The sequence below is a fragment of the Thunnus thynnus genome, chromosome 19 (genome assembly GCF_963924715.1).
Source record: "Thunnus thynnus chromosome 19, fThuThy2.1, whole genome shotgun sequence".
Taxonomy (NCBI): domain Eukaryota; kingdom Metazoa; phylum Chordata; class Actinopteri; order Scombriformes; family Scombridae; genus Thunnus; species Thunnus thynnus.
The window spans coordinates 12067329-12085258 of NC_089535.1; the positions used below are offsets into that span (position 1 = coordinate 12067329).

Genomic DNA, 17930 nt, shown 5'->3' on the forward strand with positions numbered 1-17930 from the left:
TTTTTTTTGGTTTGCCTGAAGTAACAATAAGAAAAACACATTTTTGAGTGGAGGGGGACTTTAAATATCTGCACTCTCTGGTCTACTGCCTTTTTTTTTTTTTTACAGCTAAATACCACATATTTTGGTTTGACTACAGATATTTAAAAAATCCTACTCATCAAGCTATCTCATTGGACCTTTTATGTGCCTCAGCTCATATCTGTCACCTATAAACATTTTATTACACACCCCTTTAAACTTATAGTTTAGGCAAATAATTGTCATGCCTAATTTTATTTCACTAACCTGCATAAATGTGACTTGTTGTCCGACTCACCATAACTGACAATGAATACTGAAATGCTCCATTATTACACAAAATCTATTTCCAGCCAGTCAAAGCAATGATTAGTAAATTAACCACTAAAGTATTAATTATTTACAATACACACTGACTACCACAGCTCTCTGTTTATTGCATACTGTTATAATTAACCTGTGATTGTACAATGAATACAAAATGTCACCAATTTACAGCCATTAGTTATCCCATGATGCACTCTAGTGATGACGAGGAGACTTGCACCTTCCACAGACCACCTCCTCATCCAGGATCATTAAGGACAATAAGTCATTCAGACAGGTATTTTAAAAGCTGATTCTAGTATTTTTTTTTAAATAAATATTTTGGGCCAATAAAATCAAATAATAAATAAATAAAAGCTTTAGTATTTATCTGCCAGGTTTTTATTTCTGGAAACATGGAGAAGGCTTTGAAACACCTTTATGTTGGGAGAGAAAAAAATATAGAAAGTATAATTGAACAGGTAGATGACAAAATAGAAAATATCCAAATAATAATGATGAAAAAAACATTTAGATTTTTTTCCCCCTTGGTTTCTGCTGATGTAGGTGGGGGTGCTCTAGTCAGACACATTGCCTCAGCCTTTTGAAAATCCAGGTGACACAAGATTATATTTTATACCTATTTTATACCCATTGTATAGGACATTGTAATCCCTTTAAGTATAGTTGATTCAAGTCAAGTCAGACATTTCTGAATAAAAGTCTAAAATCTGTCTTTAAAACTGACTAAAGTCACTTGATTAGACTAAGTGGGGGAAGGGGAAAAAAAATCACATTTCATAGTTGGAGCATAGTTGGTGAAAAGGACAATGTTCTCTGTGATGGAAGTCTTTGAGAAGGGACACTGAACTGTGACCAATGATTGACTAATGATGGGATTAAAAGCTAAAGTCTTCAGACAAAGCTATAAGGGATGGGGCTGGATTTTTCTGGACAGTTTTGTGTTGTTGTTGTTGCTGTTGTTGTTGTTGTTATGTTGTCAGGGTTTGTTGGTTTCTCCCTCGCTCCAGGCTCCAGAGAAAAGGAGACTGAGCTTTTTTTTTAGGTTGTAGAAAAAACAGCTCAAGACCCATTTGTTTAGACTTTCTTTTGTTTAATTTTTTTTTTTTTATTTCTGTTTTTGCCTTGTTTTCAGCTGAATGTCTGCATTCAATGCCTGTTATATTGTTTTTGTTTGTTTTTATTGCGAGGCACTTTGTGATGTCTACTCTTGAAAGGTGCTCTATAAACATTAATCATTTTTATTATTTATGTATTTGTTTATTTTGGTAGGAGCTACACTTTCAAAATGCCATAATTTCTCTGTGTTTTGGTCATTAAGTTTTGTGCGCACTTCAAGTGTTTTTGGATGTAGTTTCTGCAGTACCACCTCCGCGCCACCAGGGAGGCGCTCCTCCTCTGTTTGACCCACACATGTGTTGTTTGAGTCTTCGGCTACGTGAGACTTGTGTCGGCGTGCAAAAAAAAAAAAAAACATGTCGACACACAAGAGAAAACGTGGAGGACAGGGTCCCGGTGGAAAAAAGGCAAAGAAAGTACAATTTGTAGCAGAAGCAGGTGAGCCACCCGGTGAACCCGAACAGGAGAAGGAAAATGAAGTCACAATCCCAGCACCGGTGTCGCAGGTAAGTGCTCTTGCTTGTTATTTGTCAGTGAAGTTGGTAGCTTGTTAGCGTTAGCATTATACCTGGGGGTAAATTGTCTTATAAGTTATTTATTGTAACATTAAAATGGTTGTCAAGCATGTTGCTATAAGAAATACACTGAAGAGTAAAATATAATGTACAACTTTACAGAGAAAGAGCCTTTAAATTATAAATTACACTCAAGCTGCTCCAAATAGAAGTCTGCCTTCATCCAGCATGTACACCATGCATCATGTTCACTCACTAATCGGGGCCAAGATACATTTGATTTACCCAGTATGGTTAAAGGACGTGTTCACAATATTTCATGTCTGTCTTAAAACAACAGTCAGGTTCCCAAAATGAACATTGAAACAGTTTTTTTCTCGCCATAATCATTCCTTGCCTCATACTGGCCAATAGAAAATCCCTTCATGATGCATTTACTGAGTGATGGGGACCAAAACCCACAAGCCTCCTTCTGTGGAAAAGTGTATTTAAAAGTTTATCTGAAGCTAATATGAAGCTTCAGCCGTCCAAATGAGTCAAATGAAGTAGATATCTTTCAATGTTACACTCTTTTTAGAGCCAAAGTCCCTATTTTTTGTGACTATACTTTTGCAGCTCAACAGGGAAAGACTGTCTGAGTAAACACAAAGAGGGAATTTGATGCTTAAAAGACTGTAAATATGGTAGATATCCACTTGATATGACTAACTCAGACTGCTGAAGCCTCATATAAGCTTAAAATAAACTTTTAAATGCATTTTTGCCCCAAATGACTGGATTTTGTCCCTCATCACTTACATTGAAAGCACATTTGAAGGGGATCTTTTAATCACCAGTATGAACAGGAGGAATGATTACAGCGAGGAAAACCTCTTTCAGTGTAATGATGAACGACAGAGTGATTTCAACTTCGCAATAATAAGCATGTTTTAGTTTGTTTTGATGTTCTGTGATAAACTCTTTAACAGGGCAAATGGACCAACAAGGAAAGGGTTCTCATTTTCTCCTCGAGAGGCATCAACTTCAGAACGAGACACTTGATGCAAGACCTGAGGACTTTGATGCCTCATTCAAAAGCAGGTTAGTGTCATGTAATATTGACATGCAGTATGTCTTTCATACAACTATCTGCACTGATCCATATCAGACTGTTATGTATTCAGATATCTGGATGTCACTATTTTGTATTTTACTGTTTATAATATCAAGAACATTTTCTGCCTGATAGATACAAAAATGGACAGAAAGGACAAGCTGTTTGTTGTAAATGAGGTGAGTTCTATGTTATTTAAAATGTTGACACACTATACTAACACACACTGCGGCAGAGCTAAAGATCAGCTTTGTTTTACAGGTGTGTGAAATCAAAAACTGCAACAAATGCCTCTTCTTTGAGGCCAAGAAGAAGCAGGACCTCTATATGTGGTGAGTATTTGTGATCTGTATTACATTCTCTAAACGTCATCAGCATCGTAGAACGAATTAAAAGTAAATTCATTAATGTTTTTGTTTTACAGGATTTCAAACAGCCCTCATGGACCTTCTGCAAAATTTCTGGTTCAGAACAGTGAGTTACTTGTCTCTTATAGTCCTGAAGTGAATCAAGACTACATTTGTCATATTGCACAAGAACTGATTTACATTTTTTTTTACCTACCTCCACAGTTCATACACTGGCTGAACTCAAGATGACAGGAAACTGCCTCAAAGGATCCAGGCCGCTGCTGTCGTTTGATCCTGTGAGTAGCCGTGGACGCTCCGTTGTTAATGGGATTTTGACAGGATTTGTTTTCATGGATTGTGTGACGGAGACAAAATTATTCTGGTCACAAAAACCTGCACATTCTTTTCACTCTAGTCCCCAGATGCTTTGAAACAATTTACTAGACTTTGCAATTATACGAATTTAAGAAAGAATTTGTGAAAACCCAAACAAGAGCTTAAGGTTTTATGTTGTTCTTTGTTTCCTCCTACAGAAATTTGACAAGGAGCCCCACTTTGCTTTACTGAAGGAGCTGTTCACCCAGGTCTGTTTCCAAAAGAAAAACAAAGTTGTTTGTCAAAGGATGCACACATTAATGCCGTCAATACGTTTGGTTATAACCTAGCAAAGTACACCTTCTGTCAAACTGTAGAGCTGATGAATGTTATTGAATTCAAATGTTCAACAATGTGACATTTAGCTGCTGCTGTGTTATTTAAAGACAGGTGTGTTAGATTGTAGTGTGAAAACGGAGAGTTCACTTGATGTAATATGACTTGGACTGTGTCAATACTGATCATTGGTTAGATCCAGCAGTGAATGTATTCTCAGCATAAACAAGCTGTGTTTTGTTTTAAAGCTGTCAGAGTTGTATATCTACCTCTATTTAAATTTAAGAAAGTACTCACAAAGTTTTTTCTGTTCTAGACATTTTCCACCCCACGCTACCACCCTAAGAGTCAGCCTTTTGTGGACCACGTCATAACATTCACCATCGCAGACAACAGGATATGGTTCAGAAACTACCAGGTGAATAAATGGTTCTAGGCTTACATTAGCATTTTTAGGTGTTTTGAATATAAAAATCTGTTGTGGAGCTTCTGAAATGTGATGCTCAGTGACTTTTTTTTTTCTTTTTGTAATGTTGCCATAATCTCTTTACACCACATTCAGATCATCGAGGAGGATGCCTCTCTAGTGGAGATTGGACCTCGATTTGTTCTCAACCTCATCAAGATCTTTCAGGGGAGCTTCGGAGGGCCTACGCTCTTTGAGAACCCAGACTTCCAGTCTCCTAACATGGTAAAAACCTATTTTCAGCCAGTTGAAACTGTAGGCATGATATTTTATCTGTGAAATTATGCATTTTGATTGTCAAAACTTATTTCATCTGAGTTTAATGTGGCTATAGTCTTGGGTTTCACACCCAAGTGGCATCTCTCTCCAGCTGTATTAAGCACACTTGCTAAAAAAAAAACCACACCTGATCTTATATTGTCTGATTGTGTCACCTGCAGCACCGGCGAGAGATGCGACTAGCAGCGGCAGCCAGAGTGCGTGAAAAGCAGATGGTGAAGGAGATGCAGAAGATGAAGAGGACTGAAGCAAAGGAGGATTTAGCCAGAGATGTGACCGCCGACGTCTTTGTAACACCGGCTGAGGAGAAGCCTCTTCACATCCAGACAGAACCACCTGAGCCAAAAGTGGTGAAGAAGAACAAACACAAAGCTTTCAAAAGACAAAGGATGCAGATGGCACGCAGGTAACCGGATGGACTGGATCAAGCTGAGAGAATGACTCACTGCTACTAAAAGAGTGCAGTGAAAGGTTCAATATTCAGAGCTGTTTTGGTCATGATAAGACTTTGCCTGCAACACGTCGGCATTTCATTATCAAATATTTGACAGTCAGAGAAAATCCTTTACTGGCAAATGTGTGTTGAGTGTCTTTTGCTATAGTTTGTGGATTCACACACTATATACTAATGTTGCTGGCTCAGTCACACGAATATTGTAACTGGTAATCAAAGTCTCAGCTTTTAAAACATCACAAACAATATTTTTCCTTTTTAATAACTTGTTTATTGAGTTTGAATGTGACTACTATTGTTTTCTATGTCCTGGAAATAAAACAATCCAACTTACAGTATCATCTGATGTCTTCTTACAACAAATTGTGTATTGTGAAAGGAAAATTATAACCAGATGTGCAGAGCCGCTGAAACAGCTAAAGCTTTGTAGATGATGTAGACACACTGTATATCATCTCATAGAACCAGCTCACTGCATGCATCAAAAAAGGGCTCCAGAAACAGTATGTGAGTGGATGAAATATAATATTGCCCTCATAATAATCAAAGGTAACGTCAATCTTAACAAGTAGTAAGAATAAAAGACCGTTGTCCAGCTCTGTTCATACCTGCATACACTGGGTGAAAGGCCTCGACAGATCTCTAGTCTGTCATAACACCCTAATAAGTTAGTGGTCTACTATTGTAGTGTGGATAATGTGAACCATTAGGCGATGCTTGGGGCAGAAATGGTGTTGTTTTAGACTTAAAACACTTCTGGAGGACAGATTTGTTCCGATGCAGGAAGTAAACTATTCACAAAGGCAGGCAATGTCCACATGTAGAGTGCCTTGTGTTAAAAGAGCCGGGACTCCAGTGTAACTTGAACACAATTCAGTAACTGCAACCAAAGTCATTTCCCATATTTATAAAGGAAGCAAAGAGCTGAGTAAGATATTCCCATTAACCCAGTGCCAAAGTGCTACTTAAATGTCACTGTTTAGGAAATGAACCACCAGTTGATTTTGCCATAACAATCCAACTTTGCCCATTTGTCCATAATCCACTGTGCCCACTCCACATTCATTTTTGTCCAGTGTACACCCCACAGGCTGTGCTGCCCTCTCAGGATTTCTTGCGCTCATTCAAAGCGACTGGCCACCACTGATGATAATGTGTTTATCAGAAAGAGTGTAATCAATCCTCATCCACCTCCTTGTCAGGACAACAATAATATTCTACAAAGCAGATTTGTCCATCGTCGTTTCTGACCAGGTACTGCAGAGAGAGGAAACCTCTGCTATCTGTCCTCACAGAGACTTTACAGGACAAAGCCAGAGCCTTGGTGGACGGCTTCAGCAACGACATCTTATACCTGGTACAGGGAACAGCACAGAATATGGACATGTTAGAGAAGACACAAGGATATTCCTAGGTTTATAATATAAGAGATAATGGAGTCGACATAATACAGTATAACAACGTATAAATTGAGATAAAGGCCTTTAAAGCCCCTCAAAAAGCACATAACATCATTAATAACTGTCACAAGTTCCCAAGCCCTGCTATTGTGCATGCTGACTCACTGGTATGTATGGCTGGGTATCAGTACTCAATACCTTGAAGGTATTGATTGAAATAACCCAATACCAAGTAGAATTAAAACTTCTCCAGTCAAACGAAACTTGCAATTGATCCTTTTTGTCCCCAGATCTAGAAAAAAAAATGTATATGGTTTTGCTCACAGCCAATCACCACAAGCGTTCTTTGATTTAATGCGATGTGTGATTGACCCACTACCACAGCAGCTACAACCCATACAGTCTATGGTAATAATACTTCATCATACAGTTATTTAATATTTAAATAATTTAAACACTTTCAAAATGTATTGATGTAAAAATCATTTGGAGTCAAATGAAGTGCTCTACTGGTATCAGTATCATTTTTTAAATGATACCCAGCCCTACCAGTATGGCTTACTTAGACATTTAAATGGAACAAAGCAATCATTAATGTTATTAATTACACTAGCGCTTTTCCTGCTATGACAAATCACAATGTCTGCTGTGAAAATAGACCTATTACATAACTAGTTATAGTATAGAGGTATATTAATTCAGTGAAGTCAGCCCTTCACCACATTTACAATCCAAAATAAGACAACTAAATGAAATCCAAATAGGGCCATGCAAAGCGTGTGCAATGATTTAAAGGCCCTACACTCTAACGCAGGTGTTGTCGTCTATTCTGGCTGATTAAACTTCTGCACTGGTTGGGTAGAGCGATGCTGAGAGTTACAATCCAATCTGTTCGCCCACACAGTACTGAGGAGAGATCTAATCAGACAGATTAAGTGAAAGCACTAGTGGGGTTGAACCCGTCTGTGTCCCTGTGTGCGTGTGTAGGGGCTTTAACAAGGCCTTCCACATGTCTGCATTGGCAGAGTCATCTCAAGTTGAAGGTCATCAACAGGATGAGCACATGTTTAAAACATGTTATGTCAATATACTCCCGACTAAATATTATTTATTAACAGAATTAACTCATCCATTATCCAAACCCCATAAGGATTCATGGAAGTAGGTTCCACTACTTGATCTCAAATCATTCAAATTTATTTTAGAATTATCCACTGTTACTTGTTATACTGATTACGATTTGCATGGCAGAATGATTAGGAGGATTAAACCGTTTTATAAGGTCCTACCTCTCAATGGGCTTTTCTATCCTGCTCCACCACCTGTGTATACAGTTTATTTCTCTATAGTCTTTACAATGCACTGTGCTGTTTGTGACTCTATGCTTACCTGTTGGTTTGCGTCTTGGTGCAACGGAACAGCTCCATCATGTCTGAGTCTTTGGGATAATCATAATGTGCATTTCCAGAGTTCCCAAATGTAGACAACCTAAAGAGAACAACAAATCAAAGAATAAGTTAGTTAAATTTAGTCGGCATAGTAAAAAAAAGCTGAAGAAACCTTTTGCATGCTTTCTTCCTTAAAAGATTAGACAGTCCAATTATTGACAAAAGGTTAAATGTATTTTAAACATTATTTTGGACACTTATGCAATATAACTATAAGCCAAATGTCCCTAAGAGATTATACTGAAATTGTTTAAATAGTAGTGGTAGTATCAGTAGTAGTACTATGTGAACCTCACATAGTATAGATTATTGGGAACAGCAATAACATATAGTTGCAATAGTAGCAATCGTGTAGATGCAAGACTACTCTTGAACTATTTACTTGATGTAAGACTTTGTTTTCTAACACCAATTAGATAAGTGTATGGTAACTGATGTGAACAAAATATTTTAGTTTAAATAGTGTTAACAACACACCGAAAGTACGGCTGGCTGGGGGACATGGTGATCTGTAGCACCTCGCTGGTCATGTCCAGTTCAGAAAAGGCTTCCTTCAGACTCTCTGACAGCAGGATCGCCTTTGAAAGGAGCCAAAGATACAGTCAGTAATCAATAGAAATCAATAGAATATGCATATTTTTAGTCTCTAAAGAGATTGGTATTGGTAGAGTATATCTCTTTCATTATATTATTTAATATTCAGAAAGTTCACCTTGTTTGTGACGTTGGTGCTGCAGAAGTCAAAGTCAATTGGCTCTTCTGGTTCTTGTGTGTTGATCTTGCAAACAGTCACCACCCCACCCTCCTCCAGGAACAAGGTCAGAGGGTAACCATATCCCCTGTAGCACATCCGTAAGGCTGTTGATATTCCTGCAACATCATGTGAGGGGGATAATGAAACAAAGATAAACTACACTCATGCTCCAAAAATGCAATGGGTAATGAACTAATGATGGCTTAAGATGATTTAAATTTAGTAAACTGTGTTGAAACCAAATAAGAGTTGGTTTAATATAATTTAATACTTTTTGCATACTCTGAGTTTTAGCTGCTTCTAATGTGGTTTCCTGTTTCTTTACCTGGTACTGTGCTTCCTCCAAAGATATTGAGGCAGTCCAGCAGAACAGTAAGGTTGACCTGAAAACCCACCAGGTCTTCTTTAATGGTGAACTCTTGGAAGATCTCAGCCTGGAATAAAAAACAGAGGCCAAATCTGTTATCTGAAGTATCATCACTGGAGGGGAGAAAACCAAGACTCTCTTGCATACAACTGGATCACTTCATCTGTGTTTACTCCAATTAAAAAGTAAGGTTTATTATGATTGTATAGCAAACACACCTGGATGAAGGCATTGGCTTGAAGGCATTTGCAGTCTTCCACAGTGACCTTCAGGCCGTTGGGTGTAGCGCTGAAGATGGCATGGTCCTTGAAGGTGATTGCTTTCAGGATGTTTGACAGATTGCGAGCATTATCGAGACTGGCCACTAACACGTACTGTTCATCATCGGGTTGAGACTGGGTTGACAGAGGCATTGTAGCGCTGAAATGAAGACACAAACAGAGCTTTGCAAGAAAGGTTTGGACGTTTTCAGGAGGTTAGAAACTGTACAAACATAAGGTGGCATTTAAATAGCAGCCATGTTAAATGAAGAAAATGTTAACTTAGATGTCTCCTTTATTACAAATTGGGTACCATTTTGATATTCAAATGAAGAGGGAACGCTTTTCCATAAAAAGGTTTATGTAAACTATCAAATACACCCATGAAACTGTCATTTTGCTGTCTGTTATTGACGTATCCTAAGCTAACGTAGGCTAGAGTATCACACATAAAGATAAAACAACGTAAATAGCAAATTACAGCTACTTTTAGTGCAATATATTGTAATATCTAATATCCAAGGTGAGTAAACTTTTAAACAATTGCTACTGGAAAATGTGAGGAGGTGTCAGTCACTTACAAAGTTGCAATTCAGAAATTCACACGATTGTGTTTTGAAGAAAGGCGCCCCGGCGTGGAACAACTTCCGCGTCGCTCTTCTTCTACGGAAGTACGTTTTGCGCAAGTCACGTTAGCTCGCGTTCCAGAGATTTCTTCCAAAACACACACACGAGGACTATTCTGTGAACCTTGACAATAGTCGACAACAGCGGTGTCTTGTGATCCACGGAGGTGAGACACATCACTCAGTTTAATGTTGTTTAGCCTGCAGGTTAGTTACAATCGTTAATACCTGTCTACGTTCAGCACCGAGCGTTAGCAGGAAGCTAGCGTTAGCTCACAGTCAGTCTGTTGACGTTGTGACGATAATGTTCGCTGACTTGTAAAAAAGACAAGTTAATAGTCCCTAATCTCTTAAAAGAAAGCCATCCATGAGTATGCCTCAGTTGTGATAGAGTCATTTAGAAATTATGCAGGACAAACACCAATTTTCCCGACAGGTCGCTGGTGACAAACCTCACCGCTCACTTGCTGGTGAGGAGAGGCAGAAATTAAGTAAGTAAGTGTTGACCCAGCATTATTAACATTACTATAAATGACTAAAACCAAGGTTTTCAACGCAGTTGGACACCAGCTCACCTCAAGGATGTAGGGCTGCAACTAACGATTATTTTAATTATTGAGATTAATTTGTTGATTATTTTTTCGATTAGTCGTTTGGTCCATGAAATGTTAAAAGATGGTGAAACATGTTGATTACAGTTTTCTGAAGCTCAAAGCGACTTTCTTTCGGCCCAAACAAGAGTCCACACCCCAAAGATCAACAAAGACTAAAGAAACCAGAAAATATTCACATTTGAGAAGCTGGAATCAGGGAACCTGGACAGTTTTTCTAAATGTATTTTCTTAAACATAACTCAAAACGATTAATCAGTTATCAAAACAGTTGCTGATTAATTTTCTGTTGATCAACCAACCGATTAATCGACTAATAATTGCAGCTCTACAAAGATGTAACGTTGTCATCCTATGACTGATTAAACTCTGCTATTACTGTTGGCTCGCAGTCATCTTTGGCAAGTGAGCATCACAGAAATATTGATTCAAAGACAAATGGTTAAAAAAATCATAATACCAACAGTTAAAACCGATTGTTAGATGGTATTTCCAAGTAATTTTAAATTGTCACAAACTCTAAACACATCACCACTGTTGGAACTTGAATACGTCAGGTAATAGATTATTTCGTTTGCATATTTATTTACAGGCTTGCCTTCTTTGCATCAAAGTCTAACTAAGTGTTATCTAAAGTGCAACTGCTGAAACATTCATGGATGCGCCTCAGTTATGAAACATTTGTGCGCACATATCTTAGCAACCACCCAGTAAATACCTCTTAACACCCCTGAGAAAACACCTGTGGGAACATTGCAACTATCCAGCAAAACCTCAGCAACCACCTAGTAATGCCCTTCAAAGCATTTAGCAACACTTTCCAGAAAATCCAGTCTTAATCCAGGCAGCATCACTATTATTTTCTCAAGAAAATGTATCCTTTTTTAGTCATAAGACATTTACATAGAATATATTAAGATTGTTTATGTGTTCATGATGTTGTATTCACCCCTCTGTAGGTTTAGGAGATCAGAGGGTTTTCAAAAAAATGTTCAGACTTAATTTCTAGTTTCTGTCTGTATCTGTGTATCTGCAAGTTCCCAGAAAGCAGTCTGGGAACTTCAGTCAACTACTTTGCTATGTCAGGTGGCCACATGGGCAGATATGTAATATATGGGCATGAAAGCTGTCTCACCCTTGTTGTCAACGAGATGAAGACACGTTATTATACTCTTTTGACAACCTGTGTCCCCTTTCTGTGCTGCAGGTTCTTCATTTTGGACGGCCTGTCTGAGCCACAGTCATGGTGTGCATTCCCTGTATTGTGATTCCTGTCCTGTTGTGGGTCTACAAGAGGTTCCTGGAGCCTTTCCTCTATCCTTTCATCTCACCCATCATTAATACATTCTGGACCAAAAAAGCAGTCCAGGAGACAGGCAGTAGTGACCAAAAAGTTAGTGAAAAGTGTAATGGGACAGACAAGGTAAGATAATGAGTAATGACCAAGTCATTGTAATATTTTTTTTTTCTTATTTATTTATTTTGCTGGATGAGGGTTTAGATACCTGTCTGTAGCTAATATCAGTATGTGTGTAAGGCTGTGCTATAATTCAACATTATCTATTTAATATCAGAGTCATACTATGATGATATGATTGTATTGTGTTTTCAATTTACTACATTTTGTTTGAAATTAATGATTTAAACCAAATTATAAGTGAAAACTAACCAGACTTCTTATTATGTAACACAGCTCATCCAGACATTTTTAATGTATTTTGTTGTATTTATTTAACATATTAATTCAGTGGATAAAATTCCTAATCATGATTTCTCTTTTGTGTAAGCATTTTAATGATTGTATGTTGTTGATTATAGCAGGGTGTTTTATTATTTTTACTTATTCATGTCTTTCAGCCTGAAAGCAATGGTGAGGCCACTGCCAACGGATCTACTATAGCAGCGGATAAGAAGACGGACTGACACCTCTATTTGATTATAATGCAGCTACAACAGTGTAAATATTTGATATAATATAGAAACTATAAATTAACTTATCAGTCTTCTTTGAATGGTCTTTACAACCTTCCATATTGTGTGTTTACCTTGTTTTTAATTATTTCATTTATATTCCAGTAACTTTAGGAAATTGGTTAGTATTATATTTTCCTTGTCAATCATGAATTGATACAAGACTTTAATGTATTGAGTATTCAAATATTCAATGGAATAGTTTTTCTAAGTCAAACTTGCTGTTTAATCAATGAATAAAAGAAATTCTTCAAATAAAAAATTGCTCATTTATTGCTCCCTTAATGAACTGCTTCAGATACAACTAGTTTGCTCTCTCCTCATTGTAAAGTCATTAAGGAATTGATGTCTATATTTCATGCTATTTCAAACAATATAAATGTGATAGCAATATCACAAGTGTGCTAAATGGGTTTTAGATTGATCATTGATCATGATCAGTTTAAAGCAGCAAACAATTAGACTGCTGTAAGTTTGTTGAAAGCATTTCCAACTAGAATATATTTTACAATAGTAGCTACCATTAAGGGCACCATGTCATGATGATATTGCATATCAAGTGGCCACATGACTCAAAATGAAAGCTAATGTCTGCTGGTTGTGAAATTAGGTAGTAGTTAAACACCTTAGTAATAGCCATGTTGTATTCTATATAATATGATGGCTCTTTATCTGTCAGCTTGCTTTGAGTTTTTCTGTCTGGGCAAAATTGGACTCTTAAAGCTGCACAAAAAGGTGTTCAACCCACAGGATAGTTATAATGTTTCAGCACACACAAGTGTTTATTGTTTGGCTAATTAAACGTCATTGCTGCATTTGGCTGTTGAAGGGAGACCAAGGCTGTGCCCCAAAAACACTCCCTATTTACTGTATAGCGCACTATATCCTCCTGTGTGAGTGTGAAATTTCTGCACGGTATAGTGCCCTCAAAAATGTAGTGTCCATGGCCTGTTCACTACTTTCTGCTAACGATCTCACAATTCAATGCTTCACATTTTATAGATGTTGAAATTACAGCTGGGCGAGACACCACCTGTCAGTGATGAAAATATGAAAAATAATAAAAAATAAAAACTTAATTCTCACTACAGAGGAAACTATTGAGTGTGTTTGTGATTTCTTATACAACCAAACCATGTTTTTCACTGTGCTCTGTCCTTGAAACATTCAAACCCAGGCTATGTCCCAAAATCTCAATTTTGGGACACTTATGAATCATCATTATTTTCTTTTTTACCATCACTGATGGTGCGGTGTAGCATAATGTTAAAGATACAGATCAAAGCGGTCAAAATTAAAGCAGCAGGGGGGCAGAAATATCCTGACTTTGCTACTATGACTAAGCTTTACTCATTATCAGGGCATGCTCAGTTGGACGACAGTGACGGCACCTGCACACAGTCCTGATGAGGCAGATTAAGCAGAGTTTTGTGTGTTGAGTGTTGAACTCTTACTGAATTCATATTTAATATAGAGAAATACTAAGATTTGAAGCTGGGTTTTCAGGGACTTAAACTTTTCATGGACTATTCATTAATATCTTGCACTACACTCTAGCTCTTTTACTTTTTTGAAATCCTATTTATCTGTCTTTTTATATTGCCTTGTACTATCTTGTCTCAATAAATAATGTATTAGTCTTCTTTGAATTAAACTTCCCAAATTGTGCGTACCTTCTTTTGACCTTTTTTTTTTTGGTAATTTCATGTAACACTAAAAAAATCTGTTACCTTTTCTCGATAATGATAGGTTGACTACATAGGAGCATGTACTTGTGTATTCTTGAATGTATTTACTCTTAATTTAATAGTTTTTCTAACTCAAACTTACATTTCAATTAATAAATAAATGAACATCTTCACATTGACAAAGTGCTCATACATTGAGCATTGCTTCTATTCTAACCAGTGCTTTGCTCTGAACTGGTATACTGACTTTTTACTGAAATTTTATTATTCAGACAGTATAACAATAATAATAATAAAATAATAATACATTTAATTTGTACTGCACTTTTCATTCACAGTGAAACTTGAAGTGCTACAGTATTGATAATATAGAACACACAACATAAAGAAAATAATAATAATGTAAATGTGTATGTGTAGTGTGGCAGTGTGTGTGTAAAATGCGAACATCCTGAGGTGGTTACTAAATGTTTTTAATAACTTCTAAGACGTTTAAAACACAACTAATAAGTAGATAGAAATTTTTAGCTTAGATTAGGCGCTTCTATTCACCCTATTTCTATCTGCAACGTCACTTACGTATGTCAAAGCCCTTATGTCGTCATTACGCAAGGGGTGGCGACGTGGAAAACATGGAGGAAAGGAGTGTGTAGTAGAGTAAACTTAACTGTCTTAATTTCCACGCAATTTCAAGCATTTGCCTTTGTAAATTACGCTCGGTAAACAAATTGGACAAAATTGCTAATTAGTGTTAATAACAAAACAGTCGTTTCTTAACGGTCGTGGGATCCGAGCGAGCCACGGAAACTGCGAGAAGCATTCATGACAGGTAAGCTAAACGGTCAGCTGATTGCAAACAAGCAGTGAACGTTAGCTGCTTTCTGGAGAGTAATTAATGAGTACTAATTAACTGGACACGCTCGTGAATCAGTAATATAACTATATATGACTTCATGCTATTTAGTTTATGTCAGTATATCGTGGTGACAGTCAAAATCGCCTCCCTGGCGCCTGCACTTGAAACAGGATGAGCTACCTGACGTCCTGTCACGTTAGCTAAGTTAAACTGAAACTGCAGTGATACAAGAACAGATACAACTAGAGGGGCATGAGATAGCAAACTGGATGTGGAGACTAAATTTAGCTCTGGCAAAGTCACAATAGTCCGTTAGTCTATAACAACAAGAACATAAGGATAGGTAGCATTTTTTGATGACATACATATCCTTATGTCTTTGCTCAAGTTTGTATTTTTCATGTTTTCCCATAAATACATGAGGGGCACAAGGTGTGGTATATCACTGTTGTATGATGCACTTCACCTGAGCAAACGTTGCTCCGCTGGCTACACCTGTATGCCAAAGGTGTGTCATTTCAAGAAGACAAAACACGTCCTGGTTCGCAGCGTGTCACCCATGAACGTGGCCTTTCACATGAATGATTTTTTTTTTTTTTAATTGAGGAGGACTGATCCAATTTGCTTGCATGCAATGGTCAAATCATGTGATTTGATAGCTCTAGTAGCAACAGTAGCTTCTTTTAAATTCCATCAGCTTCATAATTTCTCCAACCCTATTTTGGTGCAAAAACTAAACTGACCTACCCAAATTAAAATGGTTGCAGCTCCTGAATCACAGTGACTATATCTATAAATAAGGTCTTACATAAGGCCAGAAAGGTGTGAAAGTGTTAGACACCCTCGATGTGATACAGACACAGAGCAGTAGGCCATTGAACATTGAAATCTTTTGTTTCCCCCTAAAATAAAAAAAATCAGTCTAAATAACTTCCTGAAGCCTTGTCTGTAAAGAATGTAAATGAATTACCAGTGAATACCTTCCTCATATTTTAACAAGCTAGCACACAGTATGAGAGTCCTACAGCTTTTTCAAGAGGGACATTTGGAGACTTCATATTCTTGTGAACATGAGGTCCTTATTACAGCAAAACCACAAGGGATGTGACGTATCAAGGCAAGAAAGAAAAAGAGAGAGAGGGCCAGCTAGCAGACGCTAGTGTCCTAGAGGAGTCGGATAGTTTAAAGTTTTACACAGAGCAAAGACACACACTGTAGCTTTTCTTGACCTAATTAGTCAGCTCATGTGCTGCGTCCAATGTCAATAGTTAATCTTTGCCAGGATATGAGAAATGAAGGAAAAATAAGTGATTGTGAAGTATTTGTCATTTCCTTTTTAACACGGGACATCTACTGACGCCATAATAAATATGATATGAAACAGAGTAGTCATGTGCACATCCACTAAACGTAAACGAAACATCACAAATAAAGTAAATGGAGCTCTGATTCACAAACATGTTTGTGTTTGAGTGTTAGTGCAGACAGAAATGTAAATGATCTATGTTAACCGCAAGCTGGTTTCTAGCCTCATAATAAAGTTATGAATGCAGGCTTATAAGTATAACATTCTGTTAAGCATTAGTAGTTTTGCATTTGTTTTTGTTTTGTTTATTTTGGTGGTGATGGAACCAAAGATTAAAACGTTTCCTCTGCCTCAGGATTTGGCATACGCCCGATGAAAAATCAGTAAGGAGTGGTGCATCTGGCTGAGTGTAGCCAGTAGAGATGGGAGCCAACACCAGCCAGGTCAGTGACCTGTCTGAGAACCCCAGCCTCAAGGCCCTCGTGGGCACTGAGTCCATATCGGAGAATGACCCTTTCTGGAACCAGCTCATCTCCTTCACCTTCATCAGTCCAACCAGCAGGTACTCAAAACACACGCATAGAAATGTTTTATCAGACATAATGTCAAATTATGTGCCAGAATTTTGCAGCTCTTTTCTCTTAGACTGCAGTGAATGAAGGTCCAGCTGAAGAGCAAATAGCAATTAGTGGAGTCACAATTTTTGTTGCTTTATTTACATAAACTAATTGATTTATTCATTTAGTTGAATAATTCAATTGCTGATTGTTTGACATGGTTAATTTCAGATTGGAAAAAATATTATTAATTTTAGGAATTTATGTATCAAAGTACCAAACATTTCCTGTTTGCAGCTTCTTCTAAATTTAGAGGACAACAGATTCATCAAAATCTCTCGCATATTTCCTTTTGTTTTAGCACCATCTCACTTTCCCCAAGCATCTACTCATCAGTTATAGTATGCTATACCAACAGATGTCCTTGAAGATTCCCAGCCAGGATCCAACATTAAACTTTAGACAGGATGTTTGCAGAGCTCACCTGAGTAATGATTCAACAGGATTATTGGCCTGTAAGGCTGAGGACTAGTTAGTGTTTAGTTCCTTTGTAAATAGTGTTGAGAAGTAAAGATACTGGGTTTCCTCTTGAAGCTGGACTGTGACTGAAGTTATAAAATGATGTTGTTGATTTGTCCTTTATATTTCATTAAATCTAGGATTCAGCTAATCATGGTTTTAAAGGGCAGACTTTTTTTTTGATAGAAAACTAAATTCAACCAAAATGTCACAGCAGTTTCTGTTTAGGTTCAAATGATAACATCAACTTTTAAATAAAGCAATCTGCCACTGAATTTCCCAGTAGCAGTAA

General features: G+C 37.3%; 4 protein-coding genes across 4 annotated transcripts in view; 3 read left to right on the plus strand and 1 right to left on the minus strand.

Moving 5' to 3' along the window:
* Window positions 1-1777: 1777 nt before the first annotated feature.
* On the plus strand, window positions 1778-5613 carry bxdc2 (brix domain containing 2). The gene is made up of 10 exons (XM_067573991.1): window positions 1778-1973; window positions 2951-3062; window positions 3211-3254; window positions 3337-3407; window positions 3500-3549; window positions 3648-3721; window positions 3959-4009; window positions 4393-4494; window positions 4639-4767; window positions 4983-5613. Exons 1-10 carry the CDS (start codon window positions 1824-1826, stop codon window positions 5229-5231), a joined length of 1032 nt encoding a protein of 343 aa, XP_067430092.1. The 5' UTR covers window positions 1778-1823; the 3' UTR covers window positions 5232-5613.
* rad1 (RAD1 homolog (S. pombe)) lies at window positions 5524-10220 on the minus strand. Its single transcript, XM_067573992.1, has 7 exons — window positions 10086-10220; window positions 9463-9664; window positions 9203-9311; window positions 8836-8993; window positions 8601-8701; window positions 8065-8163; window positions 5524-6629 (listed from the first exon to the last, which is right to left on the minus strand). The coding sequence occupies exons 2-7, from the start codon at window positions 9655-9657 to the stop codon at window positions 6452-6454; spliced, it is 840 nt and encodes a 279-aa protein (XP_067430093.1). The 5' UTR covers window positions 9658-9664; window positions 10086-10220; the 3' UTR covers window positions 5524-6451.
* LOC137170548 (UPF0729 protein C18orf32 homolog) lies at window positions 10160-12734 on the plus strand. The gene is made up of 3 exons (XM_067573993.1): window positions 10160-10297; window positions 11949-12164; window positions 12599-12734. Exons 2-3 carry the CDS (start codon window positions 11985-11987, stop codon window positions 12662-12664), a joined length of 246 nt encoding a protein of 81 aa, XP_067430094.1. The 5' UTR covers window positions 10160-10297; window positions 11949-11984; the 3' UTR covers window positions 12665-12734.
* Window positions 12735-15009: 2275 nt separating this feature from the next.
* dym (dymeclin) overlaps window positions 15010-17930 on the plus strand; it is a 51275-nt gene continuing 48354 nt past the window's right edge. Inside the window, exons 1-2 of the mRNA XM_067573854.1 lie at window positions 15010-15229; window positions 16918-17124. Coding sequence (XP_067429955.1) covers window positions 16985-17124 — 140 coding nt within the window. The 5' untranslated portion in view covers window positions 15010-15229; window positions 16918-16984. The remainder of the gene's footprint in view (window positions 15230-16917; window positions 17125-17930) is intronic.

What these genes read in the sequence shown, in the direction of transcription:
- bxdc2 (XM_067573991.1), top strand. Translation starts at nt 1,824, where the DNA reads ATGTCGACACACAAGAGAAAACGTGGAGGACAGGGTCCCGGTGGAAAA. An exon ending in AAGCAGGACCTCTATATGTG is followed by an intron (nt 3,408 to 3,499) that starts GTGAGTATTTGT and finishes TTTGTTTTACAG; the next exon opens with GATTTCAAACAGCCCTCATG. An exon ending in CGCTGCTGTCGTTTGATCCT is followed by an intron (nt 3,722 to 3,958) that starts GTGAGTAGCCGT and finishes TTCCTCCTACAG; the next exon opens with AAATTTGACAAGGAGCCCCA.
- rad1 (XM_067573992.1), bottom strand. Translation starts at nt 9,657, where the DNA reads ATGCCTCTGTCAACCCAGTCTCAACCCGATGATGAACAGTACGTGTTA. An exon ending in CCCAGCCAGCCGTACTTTCG is followed by an intron (nt 8,164 to 8,600) that starts GTGTGTTGTTAA and finishes TGTTCTCTTTAG; the next exon opens with GTTGTCTACATTTGGGAACT. An exon ending in ACCAAGACGCAAACCAACAG is followed by an intron (nt 6,630 to 8,064) that starts GTAAGCATAGAG and finishes TCCCTGTACCAG; the next exon opens with GTATAAGATGTCGTTGCTGA.
- LOC137170548 (XM_067573993.1), top strand. Translation starts at nt 11,985, where the DNA reads ATGGTGTGCATTCCCTGTATTGTGATTCCTGTCCTGTTGTGGGTCTAC. An exon ending in AGTGTAATGGGACAGACAAG is followed by an intron (nt 12,165 to 12,598) that starts GTAAGATAATGA and finishes CATGTCTTTCAG; the next exon opens with CCTGAAAGCAATGGTGAGGC.